Source organism: Puma concolor, chromosome D4 (genome assembly GCF_028749965.1).
Source record: "Puma concolor isolate L17-30 chromosome D4, mPumCon1.1.hap2, whole genome shotgun sequence".
Classification (NCBI taxonomy): Eukaryota; Metazoa; Chordata; class Mammalia; order Carnivora; family Felidae; genus Puma; species Puma concolor.
Window position 1 is genome coordinate 58,653,086 of NC_141679.1, and position 18,265 is coordinate 58,671,350.

Genomic DNA, 18,265 nt, shown 5'->3' on the forward strand with positions numbered 1-18,265 from the left:
CATTCATTTAAAAGTTTTGGCGAAAAAGGGATGTAACATAATGATTCAGTACTTAATACAAGAGAGATAAGTCAGGAGATGTCAAGAACATTTCTCCTTTGGAGTGAGCTGTTTAGGACTTTGGTGCCAGACCTCCAGGAGATGCACAGCCATCCTCCTCTGCACCCAGGGACATCTTTCCATGCCCTGCTCTGGTAGCCAGCCTCCAAGACAGCCCCCAGTGATCCTGGCCTCCCGGCATCCACACCCTTGAAGACCCCCCGCCCTTCCACATTGTCCCAGGGACATCTATGCCACTAATGTCACCGTCCTCTTCTTTCTCCTTCAATTCTCAAATCCTGGAGGTGGCACACACATGGGCACAGGGGATAAATGACATTATACAAAATGGCTGCTCCTCTGCCCCCCTAGCTAAGGTCATGATGAGTGGAGTGCATAACCCAGGAACGGTATTTTCTTTGTGGACCAGCAACAGGTAGCAAACCTCTGTGTGCTCAGTCAGGGGCTTACAGCAGCAGGTAGGTTGCTGCAAAACGAGTTTTGAGCCCACTTCTTTATTTTCTCCGCAGGCCTGTTGTCCAAACCCCTACAGCAGTTTATCGTGCAATTCAGAGTGGATTGAGAACCCTCACTGAAATGGTTGCTTGGAAGCTGAGTTTCCCGCCACATTGCTGTGCAATGCGATTCTGGGGCATTCCCTCCAGCGTGGACTTTGGTTCCAGGTTGGGTGTGGGCAGTGGATTCCTAGAAGAGTCATGAAAGCCAGCCCGGGGTGGGGACAAGCAAGTCCCTTTCTAGACAAATGCTGGACCCTGGGTAGGCAAGGAGCCGATGGCATTTGGGTTCCGCGCACCGGCCAGGTCTTCCTCCTGATTGCGGTCTCCACCTGTATTGGGCGAGTGGGGTGTGGCTCTCGTCCTGCCTGGGATAATGGTGACCTGAAGTCATTCATTACCCAAATCCAGGAAGGGCAGTTCACTGTACCGCAACTGGTACAGTCATGGCGGCCTCTCTCTGGCACGTGTCAGCAAAAGAGTGTGTTTATTTTCTACCATCCAGAGCCACGTGGAACCTGGCCCAGATCTGGGAGAAGGTGCAGTTGGCTCCGCAGCCAGCCCTGAGGAGACTTCCTGATGAGGCCTCCTGAAGTCCGCCTTTTCTTAGCTGACACGATTAAATGTTTCTAACACTCAGTGGCCGGAGCTTCTCTCTGGTGCTCCAGACCTGGGTACTGGGTATCCATCCGCCCCTGTGTGTTCACCTCAGAGGGTGTCTAAAGGCCGGGTCCTCATCTTTTACACACACTCTCCTCTCCTGTCCTCATTTTTGTCAAAACCTGCTCCTCCTGCAAGATTCATTCCTTGGGGGATTGTTCCCTCCAGTCGCCTAACCATTCAAGCTGAGGAGTCATTCTCCATTCCTCCTCTCAAGAAACCTTTCTTGAACCACTACCCAGTGCCAGACTCTGTGCCAGGCCCTAAAGGTAAAGACAGGCATCAGAACAGGCTCTAGATGCTCAGAGGCCAGTGGGGAACCCACAAGAACGAGTGTGACACATCGGGTTGTTCAGGAGGAGGAGTGCAGTGTCTAACCCAGCGCACAGGGATCAGGAAAGGTTTCCTGGAAGAGGTGATGCCTGCATTGAGTCAGGAGAGAAGAGAGTGGAGAGGAGGCGTCTTGAGCGTTGAGACTGGAACCATGATTAGGAGCCGACTTAGGAGGGCTTTTGTTGGAGAGTAAGACTGGACTTAGTGCTACAGGCAATGGAGAGCCATTTGAGGGTTTGGGACTTCGTGGGGGAGGTGGGTGGTGAAGGAAATCCGATTTGCATTTTGAATGGCTCACACTGGAAGCTGTGGAGAGGTTTGAATAAGAGGGTGGGTGGGAGGGATGCAAAGCTGGAAGCAAGATCTTGAGAAGGCAGATGATGGAAACTGAACCAGGGGAGACAGGGGAGGAGGAAGGGGAGACAAAGGAACAACTGATTAAATTTGGGGAAGATGGGAGATGAGTGAGTTAAAATGACTTCTCGGTTCTGGCTGGGGTGTTTGGGTGGTTGGTGGGGCCAGCAATGGAAACAGAGAACACAGAAGGAGAAACAAGCCTGGGGGGGAAATGTGATGAGTTTATATTTGGAGGCACCGAGTTTGAGTGCCTGAGGGATATTAGGGAGGGGAGGTCAGCAGGAAGCTGGAACACAGGCAGAAGCTCCGCGGGGAGAAGCTGGGATAAGAGATGTGAATCTGTGAGTCTCGAGAACCGAGAGAGAACCGTTGAATCAACAGGAGGAATGTGTGCAGGGAGAGTGTGCAGAGTAGGGAAACCAGAGGGTGAAGACCATCCTAGGGAGCCTGGAAAGGAAAGGGGTGGGCCAAAGAAAGAAACTAAGAGAGCCGGGAGAGAAGAGATGCCGAGAGAAGTAAGAAGGTCGGAGTGGGAAGAGCATCACAAAAGCCAAAGGCACACAGCTCTAAGAAATGAGCGGTGTCATACACCAGAGAGAAGTCCAGCAAGACTAAGAATGGACAGTGTTCACTGGACTTGACATTGAAGAAGCTGCTGGTAAATTTGGGACTGGTCTTAGCAGATACAGTAGCCTCTGTCTCACCTGTGTGCATGTGGAAGGAGTATGGGAGTGGAGTTCATACCTATGAATTGATCTGGATCAATATAAAGGGAGCCGGATTTTAAACATTTTAGAATACAGCCCAAACCAACCAACCAACCAGTGGTAGACTGAACGTTAAAAAAAACATTTAGGGGCACCTGGGTGTCTCAGTCAGTTAAGCCTCTGACTTCGGCTCAGGTCATGATCTCGCCATCTGTGAGTTCAAGCCCCGCATTGGGCTCTGTGCTGACAGCTCAGAGCCTGGAGCCTGCTTAGGATTCTGTGTCTCCTTGTCTCTGCACTTCCTCTGCTGTCTTTCTCTCTCTCAAAAATAAACATTAAAAAAAAACTAAAAAAAAAAATTTACACTGTGAGAAACCCCACTTCGTATGGAACAGTGTTACTCAGAAAGGAATGAGTCTCTGAGTTCTTGTGATCCTGTACTATTCTGAGAAAAGATTTTCTATGTATGCTTTCTAGGTGAAAGCAACATTAAGGTACATTTTGGATGTTTATAACCGCATCGATCCTGACCTGTATTTTAAAGGCTTTTATTTGGAACTTGGTTGTGTACAACAGTGCCCCCTGGTGTGGATGTCATGCATAAAAACTTATCTTTTATTAGCAAGAAGGCAATCCTCTCAAAACATTATTCCTGCTCTTACACATGGGGTGGGGGTGACTGATTTAGGTTTTAGCTTATTTAGGTTTTGTGGGATGCAACATGCAACACTGGGGAGGGATATTGATGTAGCTAGTAGGGCTCCTTTAAATTGGTTAAAAACTCACTTGCCCATGTGTTTTGTATAGCTGTGCTTCTACCAAATGGGTCACAGAGGGGGACCTACCCCCTTTTTTTTTTAAATAAAGTTTACAAAATTATATATACAGAGAATTAAACAAATCATAAAGCACAGCAAATTTCTCAAACTGAAGCACTTGGGTAATCAAGCACATAGATCAACAAACAAAATTACAGACAGCCTGGATGGACCCCTGCTTATGCCCTCGGCTCCTTTATTCACTACAACCTCTAGGGCCAAGGATGACCACTGTTGTAATTTTTCATAGCATAGATCCATTTTGCTTGTTTTTGAACGTACTATAATTGGAGTATGATATGACTGGAATAATCAGTATGTATCCTTTTGTGTCTTATTCAGTGTATTTGACAAGATCCATCCACGTTGCTCTGCGTAGTTGTAGTTCATTGTCTTTGCTATATAACAATACCACTGTAAAGCTCAACCATAGTTTGTCATTTCAATAATTGATAAAAATTTGGGTTGTTGCCAGTTTGAGGCTATTATAGTTTGCTATGAATATTCTCATACATGCATTTTGGTGCCTGCATTTGTTTCAATATATTCCCACAATTGCACACTCATCACAATTTCAGAAAATTTTCATTACTCCAAAAAGAAACCCCACGCCTCCTTAGCTGTCACCCCTGACCCCTTCATCCCCTCAGCCCTGGTCAACAAATAATCTATTGCTACAGATTTGCCTTTGACATTTCACATAAGAGGAATCACACAATATGTGGCCTTTTGTCTGACTTCTTTCACTTACCATGTTTTCATGATTCATCAGATTTTGATTCAGCAGAGAAACCAATGTGTAAACATTCCCCTTTAAAAGACAGTGCTAATTGCTCACTTACCTGACGATATATTTATAGTTAACTTTCATAGTTTACACATTTTCATGACTATACTAGGAAGCCGCACTACTCTGAATCAATTTGTGACAGCCACTGTGGTTTATCTTTGAGTGTTGAAGGTTAAGGAATAGTTTGCCTTTGACATTTTCCAGGTCGAAATTATTTTGGCCATGTTTGATAATCAATTCTGGAGTTCTGAGTTCATTTGTTGGAGCAGATTCAAATAATTTCCTGAGATGAGACAAATCTGGCTTTTCTTAAGGTACCCATACAGCTGACCAAGTGGGGGCATAGAGCCTTCCATTCAGTTGAGAACAGAGAGACAGACACAAGGGAGGAAATGTGAAGACTCACGTGCAGAGACAGACAGAGATTGTGGAGCTATGTATCTACAGGCCAAACAACTCCACGGAGACACAGATTGCCCCTCACAGCGTCCAGAGAAGACCAACCTTGCCAACACCCTGACTTTAGACTTCCGGCCTCCATAATGGTGAGAGAATTTGTTTTAAGCCACCAAATTTGTGGTAATTTGTTTCAGTAGTCCTAGGAAACTAACCCTAAATACCTGAAAACTCCTGGGGTAACTGGATGGCTCAGTCGGTTAAGCGTCCAACTTTGGCTCAGGTCATAATCTCATGGTCTGTGAGTTCGAGCCCTGCATCAAGCTCTGTGCTGACAGCTTAGAGCCTGGAGCCTGCTTTGGAATCTGTGTCTCCCTCTCTCTCTGCTCCTCTCCCGCTCACACTGTCTCTGAAAAATGAACAAACATTAAAAAAAAAAAACTTTAAATACATGAACTCCCAATTCTGAAACTGCCTGGCATAAACTGGTGCTCTATTGAAGCTTTACAGCACATCCTTGGGGCTGTGAACACGCCTTAGGAAAGATGAATCTCTCATTTTGTAAGGAAAAGAAATTGACTTTGAACTCACTTTTTCCATTGTTTTTGTTGTTTTTAAAGAAAGCTCTACACCCAACGTGGGGCTTCAACTCATGACCCTGAGATCAAGAGTCACATGCTCTACCAGCTGAGCCAGCAGGAGCCCCATCACTTTTTCTTCCTGACTTGTTTCCCCAACTAAAGTCTAGCAGTCTGGATTACAAGAATGGTCCAACCTTCTTTTAGAAATTCTGGAATTAGAATAAATGCATCTATTTTCCTCCATACTGGTATCAAAACCAGGGCAGTCTGAGCCTGAATCACCAAATAGTTTAAATTTTTTCTTTAGAAGGCTGGCCTTGGGGCGCCTGGGTGGCGCAGTCGGTTAAGCGTCCGACTTCAGCCAGGTCACGATCTCGCGGTCCGTGAGTTCGAGCCCCGCGTCAGGCTCTGGGCTGACAGCTCAGAGCCTGGAGCCTGTTTCGGATTCTGTGTCTCCCTCTCTCTCTGCCCCTCCCCCGTTCATGCTCTGTCTCTCTCTGTCCCAAAAATAAATAAATGTTGAAAAAAAAAAAAATTTAGAAGGCTGGCCTTATTTTGGTACAAGGGTTAAGGTCATTTTCCTCTGACTTAGCTTAAGTCCAGTATTAACATGTCCAAAAGCAGAAGGGGAGAAAAAGAACCAACTAGAACACATGGATATCATATACTTGCACCGTCAACAGAAGTGTCTATCTTTACTACGATAAAGTTACACTGTCAGAAGCATATCTTACCACATTTATAGAACCCTTCTTTATTAGAAGTATTAACTACCAATAAGGTTGGATAATACAAACACAAAAGGGTTGCGGTAATGGGAAGAGGCCACCACATTGCAAATCTCTAAGTTTACGGAGGGTCTGTGGGGAAGGGATTCTAACCAACACTTGAAAGGGAGGCTACGAAAGCAGCTTCTGAATAAGTTTACTGTACATGGTGATGGGTTCTGGCAGATATTGGGTATTAGCTGTAGGTCTTATTAGCCAGCCACTGTACTGCTTCCATGTGTAGACCAAGAATCAGAGGCTTGAAGGGAACATGGGTTCCTTTTTACCGAACAATTCACTTCCATTCACTTCCTCTATAGTAGGAAAACATTCATACTGACTCTACAGCACATTTTCAGACTTCAGACTGTAAGGTGACATTCAGTATCCCCGGCTGTCATTGGTTTATTTTTCTTTCTTATTCCTGCATTTCCTGCTTGCCATCTTGGGAGGTAGAGAGAGCCACATGAAAGAGGTTAAGAGCATATGCACTATGGATAGGAATCTACCCCATCATCTCAGGGTGGGTTGGAAGTTTCCTGCTCCCAATCCTTCAGACTGCCCAACTCTGACTGGCAAATAATCTTTCAAATTGCTGTGAATCCTGAAAGGGCTAAGCAAACGTCTGATGAGGGAATGTATTGACAAGAAAACTTTGCTCTTGAAGGTTATGTAGGCCAGCTATCTAGATCCTAACATAATGGCTACCACCCACAGAAAACTTTCTGAGCATTTGAAATGTGGAGAGTCCAAATTGAGATGTACTGTAAATTTATACACTGGATTTCAAAGACTTGGTATGAGAAAACATAAAATGTCTCATTAATCTTTATACTAATCACATGCTGAGATATTTGGGGTAGGTTAGGCAGAATATATTAAAAATATTTCAACTGTTTCCTTTTACTTTTTAATGTGGCCACTAAAAAACCTTTAATTACATATGGCTCATTACATCTGTATTGGACAGCAGTCTATATAGAGTTCAGTAATGTGAAACATCCAAGAGACCCCAAACACTTGCAGTGATCTGACCAGACTCTCACAAGAATTTTTTCCTTTGGTACAAATCAGGTCTTATGATTTGTTAAGAAGTAATTGTATCCAGTGATGTTTAACTGACACATTTAAACACCAGTTTAATAGTGGTTTAGTAGTGTCAAAGCATAGTTAAGAATTTAAGATGTAAAAGATTTGTAAAAGGGGGAAATAAATCGGCAAAGAAGAAGTCCTGGTAAGAGTCCACATTTCACACCTTGTTTAAGGGCCTCTATTGCTCACAGAAAATCTGCTGAGTCCCGAGGCTTCTTCTAGGAGAGCTCTTTCCCATGTAATGACTCAGAACTCAGAGCTGCCATCACCATGGCAGAGGAAAAGAGAGCTGGCTTTTAAATGCTCCCACAGGACCTATGCTTATAAGGCCTTCAGATTTGTATAAAAATTAATGAGATACTTTATGTTTTCTCATACCAAGTCTTTGAAATCCAGTGTATAAATTTACAGCACATCTCAATTTGGACTCTCCACATTACAAAGGCTCAAATAGCTGCATGGGCTTTCCTGCCTTCACTGCAGGTAAGGAGTCACGAGAGAGCACACCGGTATTTACTGAGTAGAAAATGCTTCTGCCGTAAGACAGCACCAGCTTTGGGTTTCTTGAGGCATTCAAAGTCCAACACAAACATTCTTTCAAATATGCTGGATACAAGACAGAAACAATCAGGACTTGGTCACTTTACTGAATGCCTCTACCAGTTAACTACTGGAGCCGGGCAGAGGGCATCATCCTTCCTTAATTAAGCCAAAGAATGAATGCTTCCTGAAAGAGGGAATGGAAGGAAGTGGGATCTATTATTTCACCTCAATTTTTTGTATCTTGTGTCTACTTTCCTTCTCAAGTAACACAGTCAGCATGTACACGGAAGTAGATTACTCTTATTTTCTTCCTTTTTAGTGAAAGGAAAGGAATTACACAAACAAGTACGGAAAATGAAAGAGGCTCCTCTTTCCCTATCATGCTGACAAGAAGTTGGATGTAAGCTGCAGCTAATGTGGACAACTTTGCCTGGTTACCTACTGTAATCTTCTTTCCTGCATCTTATGGTCAACATATAAAGAAAGAAATCTAGTTACCTACTTATGTAGCCCTACTGTTCGGTGAGTTTAGGCCACATGTGTGGCTACGTTCAGCTATCTTCTTGGCTTTTTAGAAGATAGAATTATGTTCTACGTGTTGTAATGCTAGTTGTTTTTGAGTTTCTAAGACGTCTACACAAATGCAGAAACAAAATCTGAATTATACTCTAAAAATCAGATCTGGCTGCTAGCAGCTCAGCAGCTCTATCTTCCTGCTGGAATCCTGCTACCACCCTCCCTCCAGGCACACACAACCCTACCCCTTCCACAACACAAACATGAACCACAAAAAAATGTTTTAAGTGTACATCATACATTTATTACCAACAACCCTCTCAACTCCAAAATTGGGCACAGGGATTAAAAATAAAAATTCATTGCACTACTTAGTAAAGCATTACTAGTAACTTTCATAAAAAATGTACAAACTTTGTTAAAAATTTATCAAGCCTTCAAATGATTTGGTTACAGATATTTATAATACGTACATTTAAAACTATGTTAACTGATACAATGGAATATGATTTCAGGAAATGACTCAGCAAATGATTCCAAAAAACACCCCTGTAAGCTTTCATAATCTGAAACAAACAGCAAAATGAGGTAACCAAATGTACCAACAGGGGGGAAAATAGCTTTCTGATGAAGGCCTAAAGATATCTGTGAAAAATATTCTCTTTAAGTGAGTTGGTAGATCTCATTCAAAATACTGTAAGAGGCCCAAATTTAAGAATCTTAATAAATCACGTTTCAGAGAGTGTATAAAATCTAAGTATGTGTTCACATTTTCCAGATTTTGCTCAAAAAAAAAAGAAAAATTCAGGACAGAAAATCCTAATGAGATCTTGATACCTGGAGGCCTTGACTTGTTTTTTGTTTTGTTCTTTTGGGGCGGGTGGGGGGTGGGGAGAGTTAAAAAAAATTTCAAGATGATTATTCATGCAAAACAAAACGAAACCCCACAGCAGAGTTAAGATGGTAAAGCCAATATTGTTTTAGGAGAAAAGAGGAAGAAGGCAACAAACCAACATCTGCCTGCTACCTGACGCATCGCTCAAGGTGGCAACAGCTGGCACGAATCAACTGTTCCTTCTCTTCTGGTCGCCACACAGGCGCTCACCGTGGCTGGCGTGAGCTGGTTCAGAGCACATGTACATATGCTCCTAATCCGCACTACCCACCTAATAAGCAAGTCTGTACATATCTCTAAGGGCCCCATGCACAGAAAGACATTCCCAAAGAGAGATCAGTCACAAGAGTGCGACAATCCAGGATTTTACCAAAATAGACCCTGCTGCCTCCTAAGTTGCCAAATGCCTCTCAAAAATTTGCTGGACAAGGGATTGTATGACAAGAATTCATCGTCAGAGGGAGGGGAGAAAAGGCTACTTTTCCTAGTCATTAGTACAATGTGCCTTGTTAATTAGGTATCTATATAAATTAGAAAAAGTGCTTTACTTGCATGCTTCAATAAAATGAATACTGAGTGTAGTAGTGTTATGTTAGATCTGTACAGATATAAATTTTTTGCAGCTATATAAAAGAGTCTATGTATAAGATGGGCTTTTGCCATTTTCAACATGATTTTTTAATTAAAAAAAAGATTAAACTATACGTGATTTGTAATGTAGCTGATTATTATGCCAATAATTTTGGTCTTTAACACACTTTTTATTCATCAGGAACAGGTGGGGAATGTCCCAATGAGTTAAAAGTAACGTGCACTTTACTACTGTTGAGATGTATTTCTGATGCACTGACAAATACAGGGGCAAACAAAGTGTGCAAAATCCTATTTGTATGACTAGATAGAGGCAACAGTGTCTGGAAAAGGGCAAAATTGTGCTTCTGTGTGAATTGACTTTACTGAACTCTAAGCTGGGATAAGTTTATGGAGACTTCAAGGGAAGGCAAGTAGCATGGCAGTAACAAGTCGTTAACACTGTCTGAGGAGAAAACTGACACAGAGCCAGCTGAGAGCTGAGTGAGGCTGGCGAAGAGTCCTCACAGTCCTGACTGGGATTATGCAGCTTGTGCTACTGCGAACAAAGCAATGACACCAACTGCAGGAAGAGGCAGACAATGCTGAATACAACAGAAGGAGAGGAATCGAAACATTGCTGGAAAAATGTCTTTAAACAATCTAAATGATGCTCAATGAACCTATAAAAAAAAAAACAAAACCCACACAGCTATGTATTTCAGATCGACTAAATGAAGGTCAATTCCTGTTTTACAGCATTATTTTTTATACAAAAATCAAATCTTCATTTATACTGCAAGTATTCTGGACCTGTTATATTAAATTTTTCTCAAACAAAAAAAAATTGTTAAAAGCAATAAAACATCAAAGCACATCAGGTCTAAGAATTCAAGCTGTCACAGCACTTGACCCATCCTGGAAATGAGGGTTTCCAGGAGAAGCACTACTAGACAACTTTCAGAATTGGAGGTTGGCAGGTGAATCAATACGAACAGAAATAGAGTTTTCTTAAAATATTTTAGTTGCCTATGAGAGCTTAACAAAGAACATATCAGAAGTCAAGCTGAATTAGTTAACAAATTTTGTTCTGGTGGAAGTAAAGGAGGTGAGACTTCGTGGGACGAGCGGTATTCTTAGAAATATATTACTCAAATATCTTCAGAATAGACTACAAATCTAAACATTAAAAAAAAAAATCACAGGTGCTTCCTGTAAGAAGCTTACTGGAAATGTAAAGGAAAAAAACAAACCATCAACATTCAAATCACTGATTGAAATGCTAATATTGCTAACTGATGATGTATGATATTGCACCTTCTTTTTGGAAACAGCAAGTTGGAGAGTACAAAATTTTTTCCCACAACAGAATCAAAAAATCAGGTTCATGGAGTGAGAATCTGTTACACTTTTTTTCTTAAGTGACCCACTCGGGACCACCGACGAAGAGAAGGTGACAGCTGCCTGAAGCAAAGGAAGAAGGCTTTTCTCATTCCATTCACTGGGAGGGAAGGGGATGGAGTATTCGATGCTTATCATTGATGCACCCTTAGCAATCAGTGTGCAACAGCAAACACAAGGGAAAAAACCAGTGTACAGTACTAGTGCTGTTTAAATAACACACCAGATTATACATTGCAGCATAATTAAAACTACACACACATTCTTGGTACATGCTGGTAGATAGGATCTCAGACACACGTTAGCGACCATGCCCTCACACAAGTAGTTGCGCACACTCTCTCTCTCACACAGATACATTTATCACCAACAGTCACACGCTGCATTCATTTCCACTCACAGTTTCTGAAGGCTCTATATAAGGTAGATTGCTATATCATCTGGAGCTACCACTTTTTATAAAAGCACATGCTAAAAGATCACGTCCACTGTAATCTTGCAGCAACACTCGGAATGATCACACAAAACCCAGGGAATGTTAGTGCACACACAAAATTAAGCTAAAGAAAAAGTCTTTGGAGTTCCAATCACACGGTTAGTATAACAATCCCATAATTGTGAAGACTAATTGTAAGCTTTTATAGTTGATTAAGTCACACAGTGCAAAGAAAGGTCCATTGACCCTTTTGGTAAAGGGAGGGCTGGAAGCCACACAGATTAAGTTCAATGGATAGTTCGTATATACATGTGATGAGGAACACCCAAACTAAACTTGTGCTCTTAGGTTGGTCATTCTGAATCCCGATGCACTTCTGAAGCATCAGCTCGGCAAATTGGGCAAGTACGATTTGCCTAAAACATAAAAGAGAAAAAAACTTGTCCGAATTGTGAGTTACACAATGAAATACGTCAAAAGCAATAAACTATTTTTACCTCCCATATAGTTTTTACATTCTTTATTCCTTTAAAAAGGTACAAAGTAATCATTTAATCTTTCTTAAAAAAAAAAAAAATACACCATCAACTCAGACTTAGTAGCTGATGATTTTCCTAATAGGTCTGTTTTATCACACTGACAAGATTACCTATCACCAGTTCAGATTTAATAACTAGCTTAAAACTCCATCTCAACAAATGGCACCACCATTTTTCGAGTTGCCGAAGCCAGAAACCTAAGCATTACCTGCTCTACGTTCCACATCCATCATTCATCAAATACTCCCATTTCTACATTTTGACAGTTCTCGAATCAGTCCTCCTCTTTTCATCCAATTGCCAGAACCTGTTCTCTGGCTGGCCCAGGACCCATTATTTCATCTCCCCATTTCTCAGAAAGATCTCTCCCTTTCTGGTCCCCGAACAGTGGCCAGTTGTCTTTCTAAAACACAATCTCAAGCACAGCCTTCCACACTGTTTCTGGGATCAAGTCCACACTCCCTCACACTCATATGCCGGTCACTCACTGGCCATAGCTTTGAACGGCTCTTCTCTTGCCACTCTCGCTATCAGCCATACGGAATCTGTCATTTTTGGGTCAGTCTCTGTTCCCACATGACAGGGTTTCTTCTTCTGAAAAGTTAAGACCCTTTGCCTTCAGGGTTCGGTTTGGGCTAAACTGGGCACCCTTGGGGCGCCTGGGTGGCGCAGTCGGTTAAGCGTCCGACTTCAGCCAGGTCACGATCTCGCGCTCCGTGAGTTCGAGCCCCGCGTCGGGCTCTGGGCTGATGGCTCAGAGCCTGGAGCCTGTTTCCGATTCTGTGTCTCCCTCTCTCTCTGCCCCTCCCCTGTTCATGCTCTGTCTCTCTCTGTCCCAAAAATGAATAAACGTTGAAAAAAAAAATTAAAAAAAAAAAAAAATAAATAAAATAAACTGGGCACCCTTAATCTGTGCACACCGAGAAAGACTGATTCTATTTTAACTTCTCTGTCTTCCTCACCAAACTGTAAACTTCTCTAACCCAGTGGTATTATCTCCTAATCAGAATGCTCAAAAAAAAAAAAAACCAAACCAAAACCAAAACAAACAAAAAAACAGTTGATCATTTTTAAATTATTTTACTGTATCATATTTTCATTCTACTATTATAAAATATAGGACTTGTGTCCTTTGGGTTTTTCAGATCTACAAAAGAAAAAATGATCAGAATTAAATAAAAAGCACTAGAGGTTTATTTCCCAAGTAAATCTCTCACAAAGGAGCTCCAGTGAGGTCCACCTGTAAACTCTTAAGAGAAAAATGGCCCGTCAAGTTCAGGCCTTGTCCCCACACACCATGAGAAAGGAAACACTGATGACCAAGGACAGATAACTCATTTTCAAGTTTTGCACAATCACTCCCACATTAATGACTGTAGTTAATTTTTACTGATGTTTTCTCTTCATTCACAGAAATCATTGAAAATTTTGTCCCCTTACCCACCCTCCACAAGCAATGGATTTAAAACTACAGTCAGTAAAAAAGAATTCAATGTTACTTTCTTCACAGATACCATCACTTTACCTTAAGCCATTTGTCGACACACTTGGCATGGAACTCGTGGTTACAGGGTAAAACTCTAAGTAGCTGCCTTGACTCAAAATCACACATGCATACTACACACCTAAAAAAGCAAAAAGATCATTTAACCATAAAACCAAGTGGTTTCCTATTTTGTTATGACTACTGAAGCCTAGAACACCACTTACCATCTCACTTTTCAAAATGTCATTTAAATTTTAAGATAAAGTAATCTATCAATACCCCGAAATAATCATAACCTTAAGACATTTAGTAAGAGTGCTTTGCTCTACTGAGAGATCATCACGAAAATTTTATTTTTAAAGTTTATTTTATTTAATTAAACAAATATTTTTAATGTTTATTTATTTTGAGAGAGGGATAAGAGAACGAGCAGGGGAAGGGTAGAGAGGGAATCCTAAGCAAGCTCCGCGATGTTAGCACGGAGTCCAATGCAAGACTTGTACCCATGAGCCGTGAGATCATGACCCAAGCTGAAATGAAGAGTTGGGCGCTTAACTGACTGAGCTACCCAGGCACTCCCAAACTGTACACTTTAAATGTGAATTATATCTCCATAAAGTTGTTATTAAAGATACTATAATAAGCAGAATGTTTAGGTAAAAACCTCAATCTTTACATGTATGAGACTCTTCAATCTTACATAAACTATTCTAGGGGTGCCTGTGTGGCTCAGTTGGTTAAGCATCTGACTTCAGCTCAGGTCGTGATCTCATGATTTGTGGGTTTGAGCCCCACGTCAGGCTCTGTGCTGACAGCTCAGATTCTGTGTCTCCTCCTCTCTCTCTGTCTCAAAAATAAACATTAAAAAAATAAAAGTGGAGTGCCTGGTGGCTCAGTTGGTTAAGCATCCGACTTTGGCTCAGATCATGATCTCAGGGTTCATGAGTTCAAGCCCCACATCGGGCTTTGTGCTGACAGCTCAGAGCCTGGAGCCTGCTTCGGATTCTGTGCATCTTCCTCTCTCTCTGCCCATCTCGTTTGCACTCTCTCTCTCAAGAAAAAAAATAAACATTAAAAAAAATTTTTTTAATAATAAAATAATCAAAAACAATTTCTAGGCAACCTCAAAATACAGAACAGCACTGTCCAACAAAACTTTCTGAGACAGAAATGTTGAACATCTTCCAACACAGTATCACTAGCTAGTCCAATAAACTTAACTTTAAAATTTTAAACAGCCACACAAGACTAGTGGCTACCATACGGAACAGGCCTAGGGTATGCAATAGAGACTATTTATCAAGTTATCTTTGACTTTCAAGTGTTTATTTTACAAAGGTAAAAAAGGAAATTTCACATAGAGTGATGTCGGGAAAATGTACTTACAAAGTCTGCTCTGACTGGTGGTTATTAGGATTGAACCGATAAGAAGGAAGCTGTTCGATATCTGCTTTAGTCAGTCCTCGAGGCTTAGCCTCTCCCAGTCGCTCTGCCAGGTTTAAGAGGGCCTAGAAAGGGGGCAAAAGGAGTAAAAATTTTAATCTCTAAGTTTTCTATTTCAATAATCGAAAACCCCTACAACAAACAAAAAACCGCAACCCTATCATTAATATGGAAAATTTTTAATACATACACTAGTAGAAAACAGCATAATGAACTTCCACATGCCAATTACCCAGGCTCAACAATTCATGGCTAATTTCACCTAGTACTGTCCACTCCTAAATCCCAGATTATTTTGAAACAAAAGTAAAATATTGTATTTCATTGATAAAATAGTTCTGTGTATATCTTTAAAACAATCTGTCAACTTCAGCCCTTCTGACATTTTGAGCTGGACAAAATTTCATTGGGGGGGGGGCTGTCCTTGTGTATTGTGGGATATTTAGCAGTAGCCCCCAGCCTCCAGCTGCTGGATGCTAGTAACCGCACACCAATACTGTCTCCAGATGTTGCTAAATACCCTGGGGGCCGGGGTGGAGTAAAACTGTCCTCAAGTTGAGACTCACCATTTTAAAAAGTAAAAGAAGTTTTAAAAGAATATAACCACAGTAACATCACACCTAAAAAATTAACAATTCCTTAAATGTTAAACATCTCTCATTGTTTCAATTATTTCCGAAAACACTTTTAAAAATAGTTGTTCAAATCAGGATCCAAATCAATCCATACCTTACCACTGTTTGACAGGTCTCTAGTATCTTTTCAGATACTGTTTGTTCTGTTGAACAAACCGGGTCAACGGCTTGTACAAATTCACAGTCTGATTTTTGCTGACTGAACCTACCTACCTGAGATTTGTGTTTTCCTGTCCCCTGTACTTCCTATAAATTGGTGGCTTCAACTATTCCCATTAGGCTCATCATGCCTAGGACCATTAATCCATTAAAGATGGCAAAATGGTAATATTCTATCATTTTCTTAATTTATTAGATGAAATATTACTAATATTGAGCAACTGCCCCATATGAAACTGTACTCAGTAGCATAATTTAAATAGAAAAGGGTAGGCCAATGAGTTTTTTTCTTTTATTTTTTGAAGTTATCACTAAGAACTCATGGATTTTAAGACAGTTGTTATGTTTCAATATATGGCTGCTATTACACTTACTGATTTTACAACAGTACCTCCTTTCTCCCAGTTTTCATTGGTTCTAATTACTCATTTTGCTTTATTCTACAATTTTCCAGTCTTTCGTATGCTGCTTTCCCCTCTTTTTTAGGCTACCACAGGGTGAAGAAAATGTATAACAATGAAATGATGATGGACAATGAGAGGAATAGAATCAACTTCCCAAAATCTCAATAATTAATGCTGTGATAGTTGAAGCCACAATGCTGTTTTCGGTACAGCTTTATTTGGAGAATTGGGTCATCTAAATAAATTGCTCCTCCTTCACCATGCATGCCCCTAAGTCCCTTTAAAATGTTAGATAGCAAATTGTTAAATTTAATTGATGCTGATTACAATTAGCACATAAAATTTAGAATATAGCTGGTATTAACTGTTTTATACTACAGGACACTTGGGTCAATGAAAACAACTTAAGACAACTATATTCAATAAAGTATGATCATTAAGCCCTTACTGGGTGGAGGCTATGATAATCAAATCTTCAATGAATTTATATGATCTAGCAAGCAAGACACCTGAAGGCAGAACATGACAAGTCTGCATGGTTTTCTTTTTTTTTTTTTTTTAAGTTTACTTACTTTTTTAGGAGAGAGGGAGACGGAGAGGGAGAGACAAAGGGAGGGAGGGAAGGAGAGAGGGAGCACATGCACACCTAAGTGGGGGAAGGGCAGAGAGGGAGAATCCCAAGGAGGTTCCACACTGTCAGTGCAGAGCCAAGGCGGGACTCAAACTCTTGAACCATGAGATCATGAACTGAGCTGAAGTTGGACACTTAACTGACTGAGCCACCCAGGCGCCCCAGTATGCATGGTTTCGTAAGAACTTTAAGAACAAAAAGGAGGGAGAAACTCATTTGGATCTGGAAATGAACTAGAAATGCCTTTCATAGACGTAGTATTTTTAGCTGGGTCTTAAAAGATGGCTAAGTTTCAAAATGTGGAGGAGGAGGAAAGTTCTTAGGCAGAAGGACAAAGGGAGTAAAGGCACTTAGGCAAGAATGCAAAAGTATTTTTTTATTTGGCACTGGAATACCTTTCTAAACTGGATTTTAGGTCAAAACAAGAAAAGCAAAAAATTATTGACTGGATTAAAGTATGACTGCAGAAGATCAAACATATTTAACCTAAAATATAGTTTAGAAAGGTAATGCCAAATAAAAGTATTTTTCTTACACTGGGATAGTATATCACGGTTTTTTTCATTAATGGGTACATGATCATTTAATCAAGAGCTATCTTTTTTGGCGACATGACTTATGACTTCCTTTTAGTACAGAATGCCTAAAGGACAACTAACTCCTTTGCAGAAAATTAAAGTCATCAGTGTAGAAACAAAACCAGAAAATCTTTACAGCCCCTTTCTCTCTCTAGAAATCTGGAAATGGAGGGGTACCTGGGTGGCTCAGTCAATTAAGCATCTGACTTTGGCTCAGGTCATGATCCCACAGTTCCTGGGTTTGACCCCTGCATCAGGCTCTCTGCTGTCAACGCAGAGCCTGCTTGGGATTCTCTCTCTATACCCCCTACTCCCTCCCTCTCTCTCTCAAAAGTAAATAAAATATTAAAAAAATTAAATGGAAATGAAATCCAAAGGTCAGGGCAGTGTGACTATGTATATAGAAAGAAAATGACACAATACCATTTTGAAAACTATAGAAGAATATACCATCTGGCCTGATCTCTTTCACATGTGTTAAAAACAAAACAAAAACCAAAAAAAACCCCCAAACTAAAGGTGTTTTAAGATTGTGTATGTGTGTGTATGTATGTGTCTCTTACCTGTCTCTAGCTTCTATTCACAGTGTCCAAATAGAGACTGAGTGAGGATGGAGTGAGAAAGAGAACTGGCAGTATCAAAACAAAGTGACACTGTCGCTCACATTCAACAATACAAAGCTGCCTTCCAACCCCTAAACTGCACCTCCTCTTCCTAACCTCCAATAATATGAGGCACCTGGGCGGCACCTTCCTCCCGCAATATTCACTTTAGTCACCAACTGTATGTTGTTCCTCAAGAATATCCAGCACTTTCCTACCTCAATCTCACGCATAAAGCAGCCTTCCCATCCTTCAGGAGCCAGGTTAAACAACTGTGCTTCCACAAAATCTTTTCAGAATATCCGATCATAATTCACTGCTTTCTCATGTACATTCTCTCAAAGGAATTATATATAATTCTAATACAGGTCC

At 41.0% G+C, this 18,265-nt stretch overlaps 1 protein-coding gene across 9 annotated transcripts in view; it reads right to left on the reverse strand.

Moving 5' to 3' along the window:
- Positions 1–8,395: 8,395 nt before the first annotated feature.
- RNF38 (ring finger protein 38) overlaps positions 8,396–18,265 on the reverse strand; it is a 132,084-nt gene continuing 122,214 nt past the window's right edge. For all 9 annotated transcript variants that reach the window (XM_086683505.1, XM_086683504.1, XM_086683509.1 and 6 more), the window contains 3 exons: positions 14,828–14,949; positions 13,481–13,580; positions 8,396–11,832 (listed from right to left, as the gene is read on the reverse strand). In XM_086683505.1, coding sequence (XP_086539631.1) covers positions 11,770–11,832; positions 13,481–13,580; positions 14,828–14,949 — 285 coding nt within the window. In that variant the 3' untranslated portion in view covers positions 8,396–11,769. The remainder of the gene's footprint in view (positions 11,833–13,480; positions 13,581–14,827; positions 14,950–18,265) is intronic.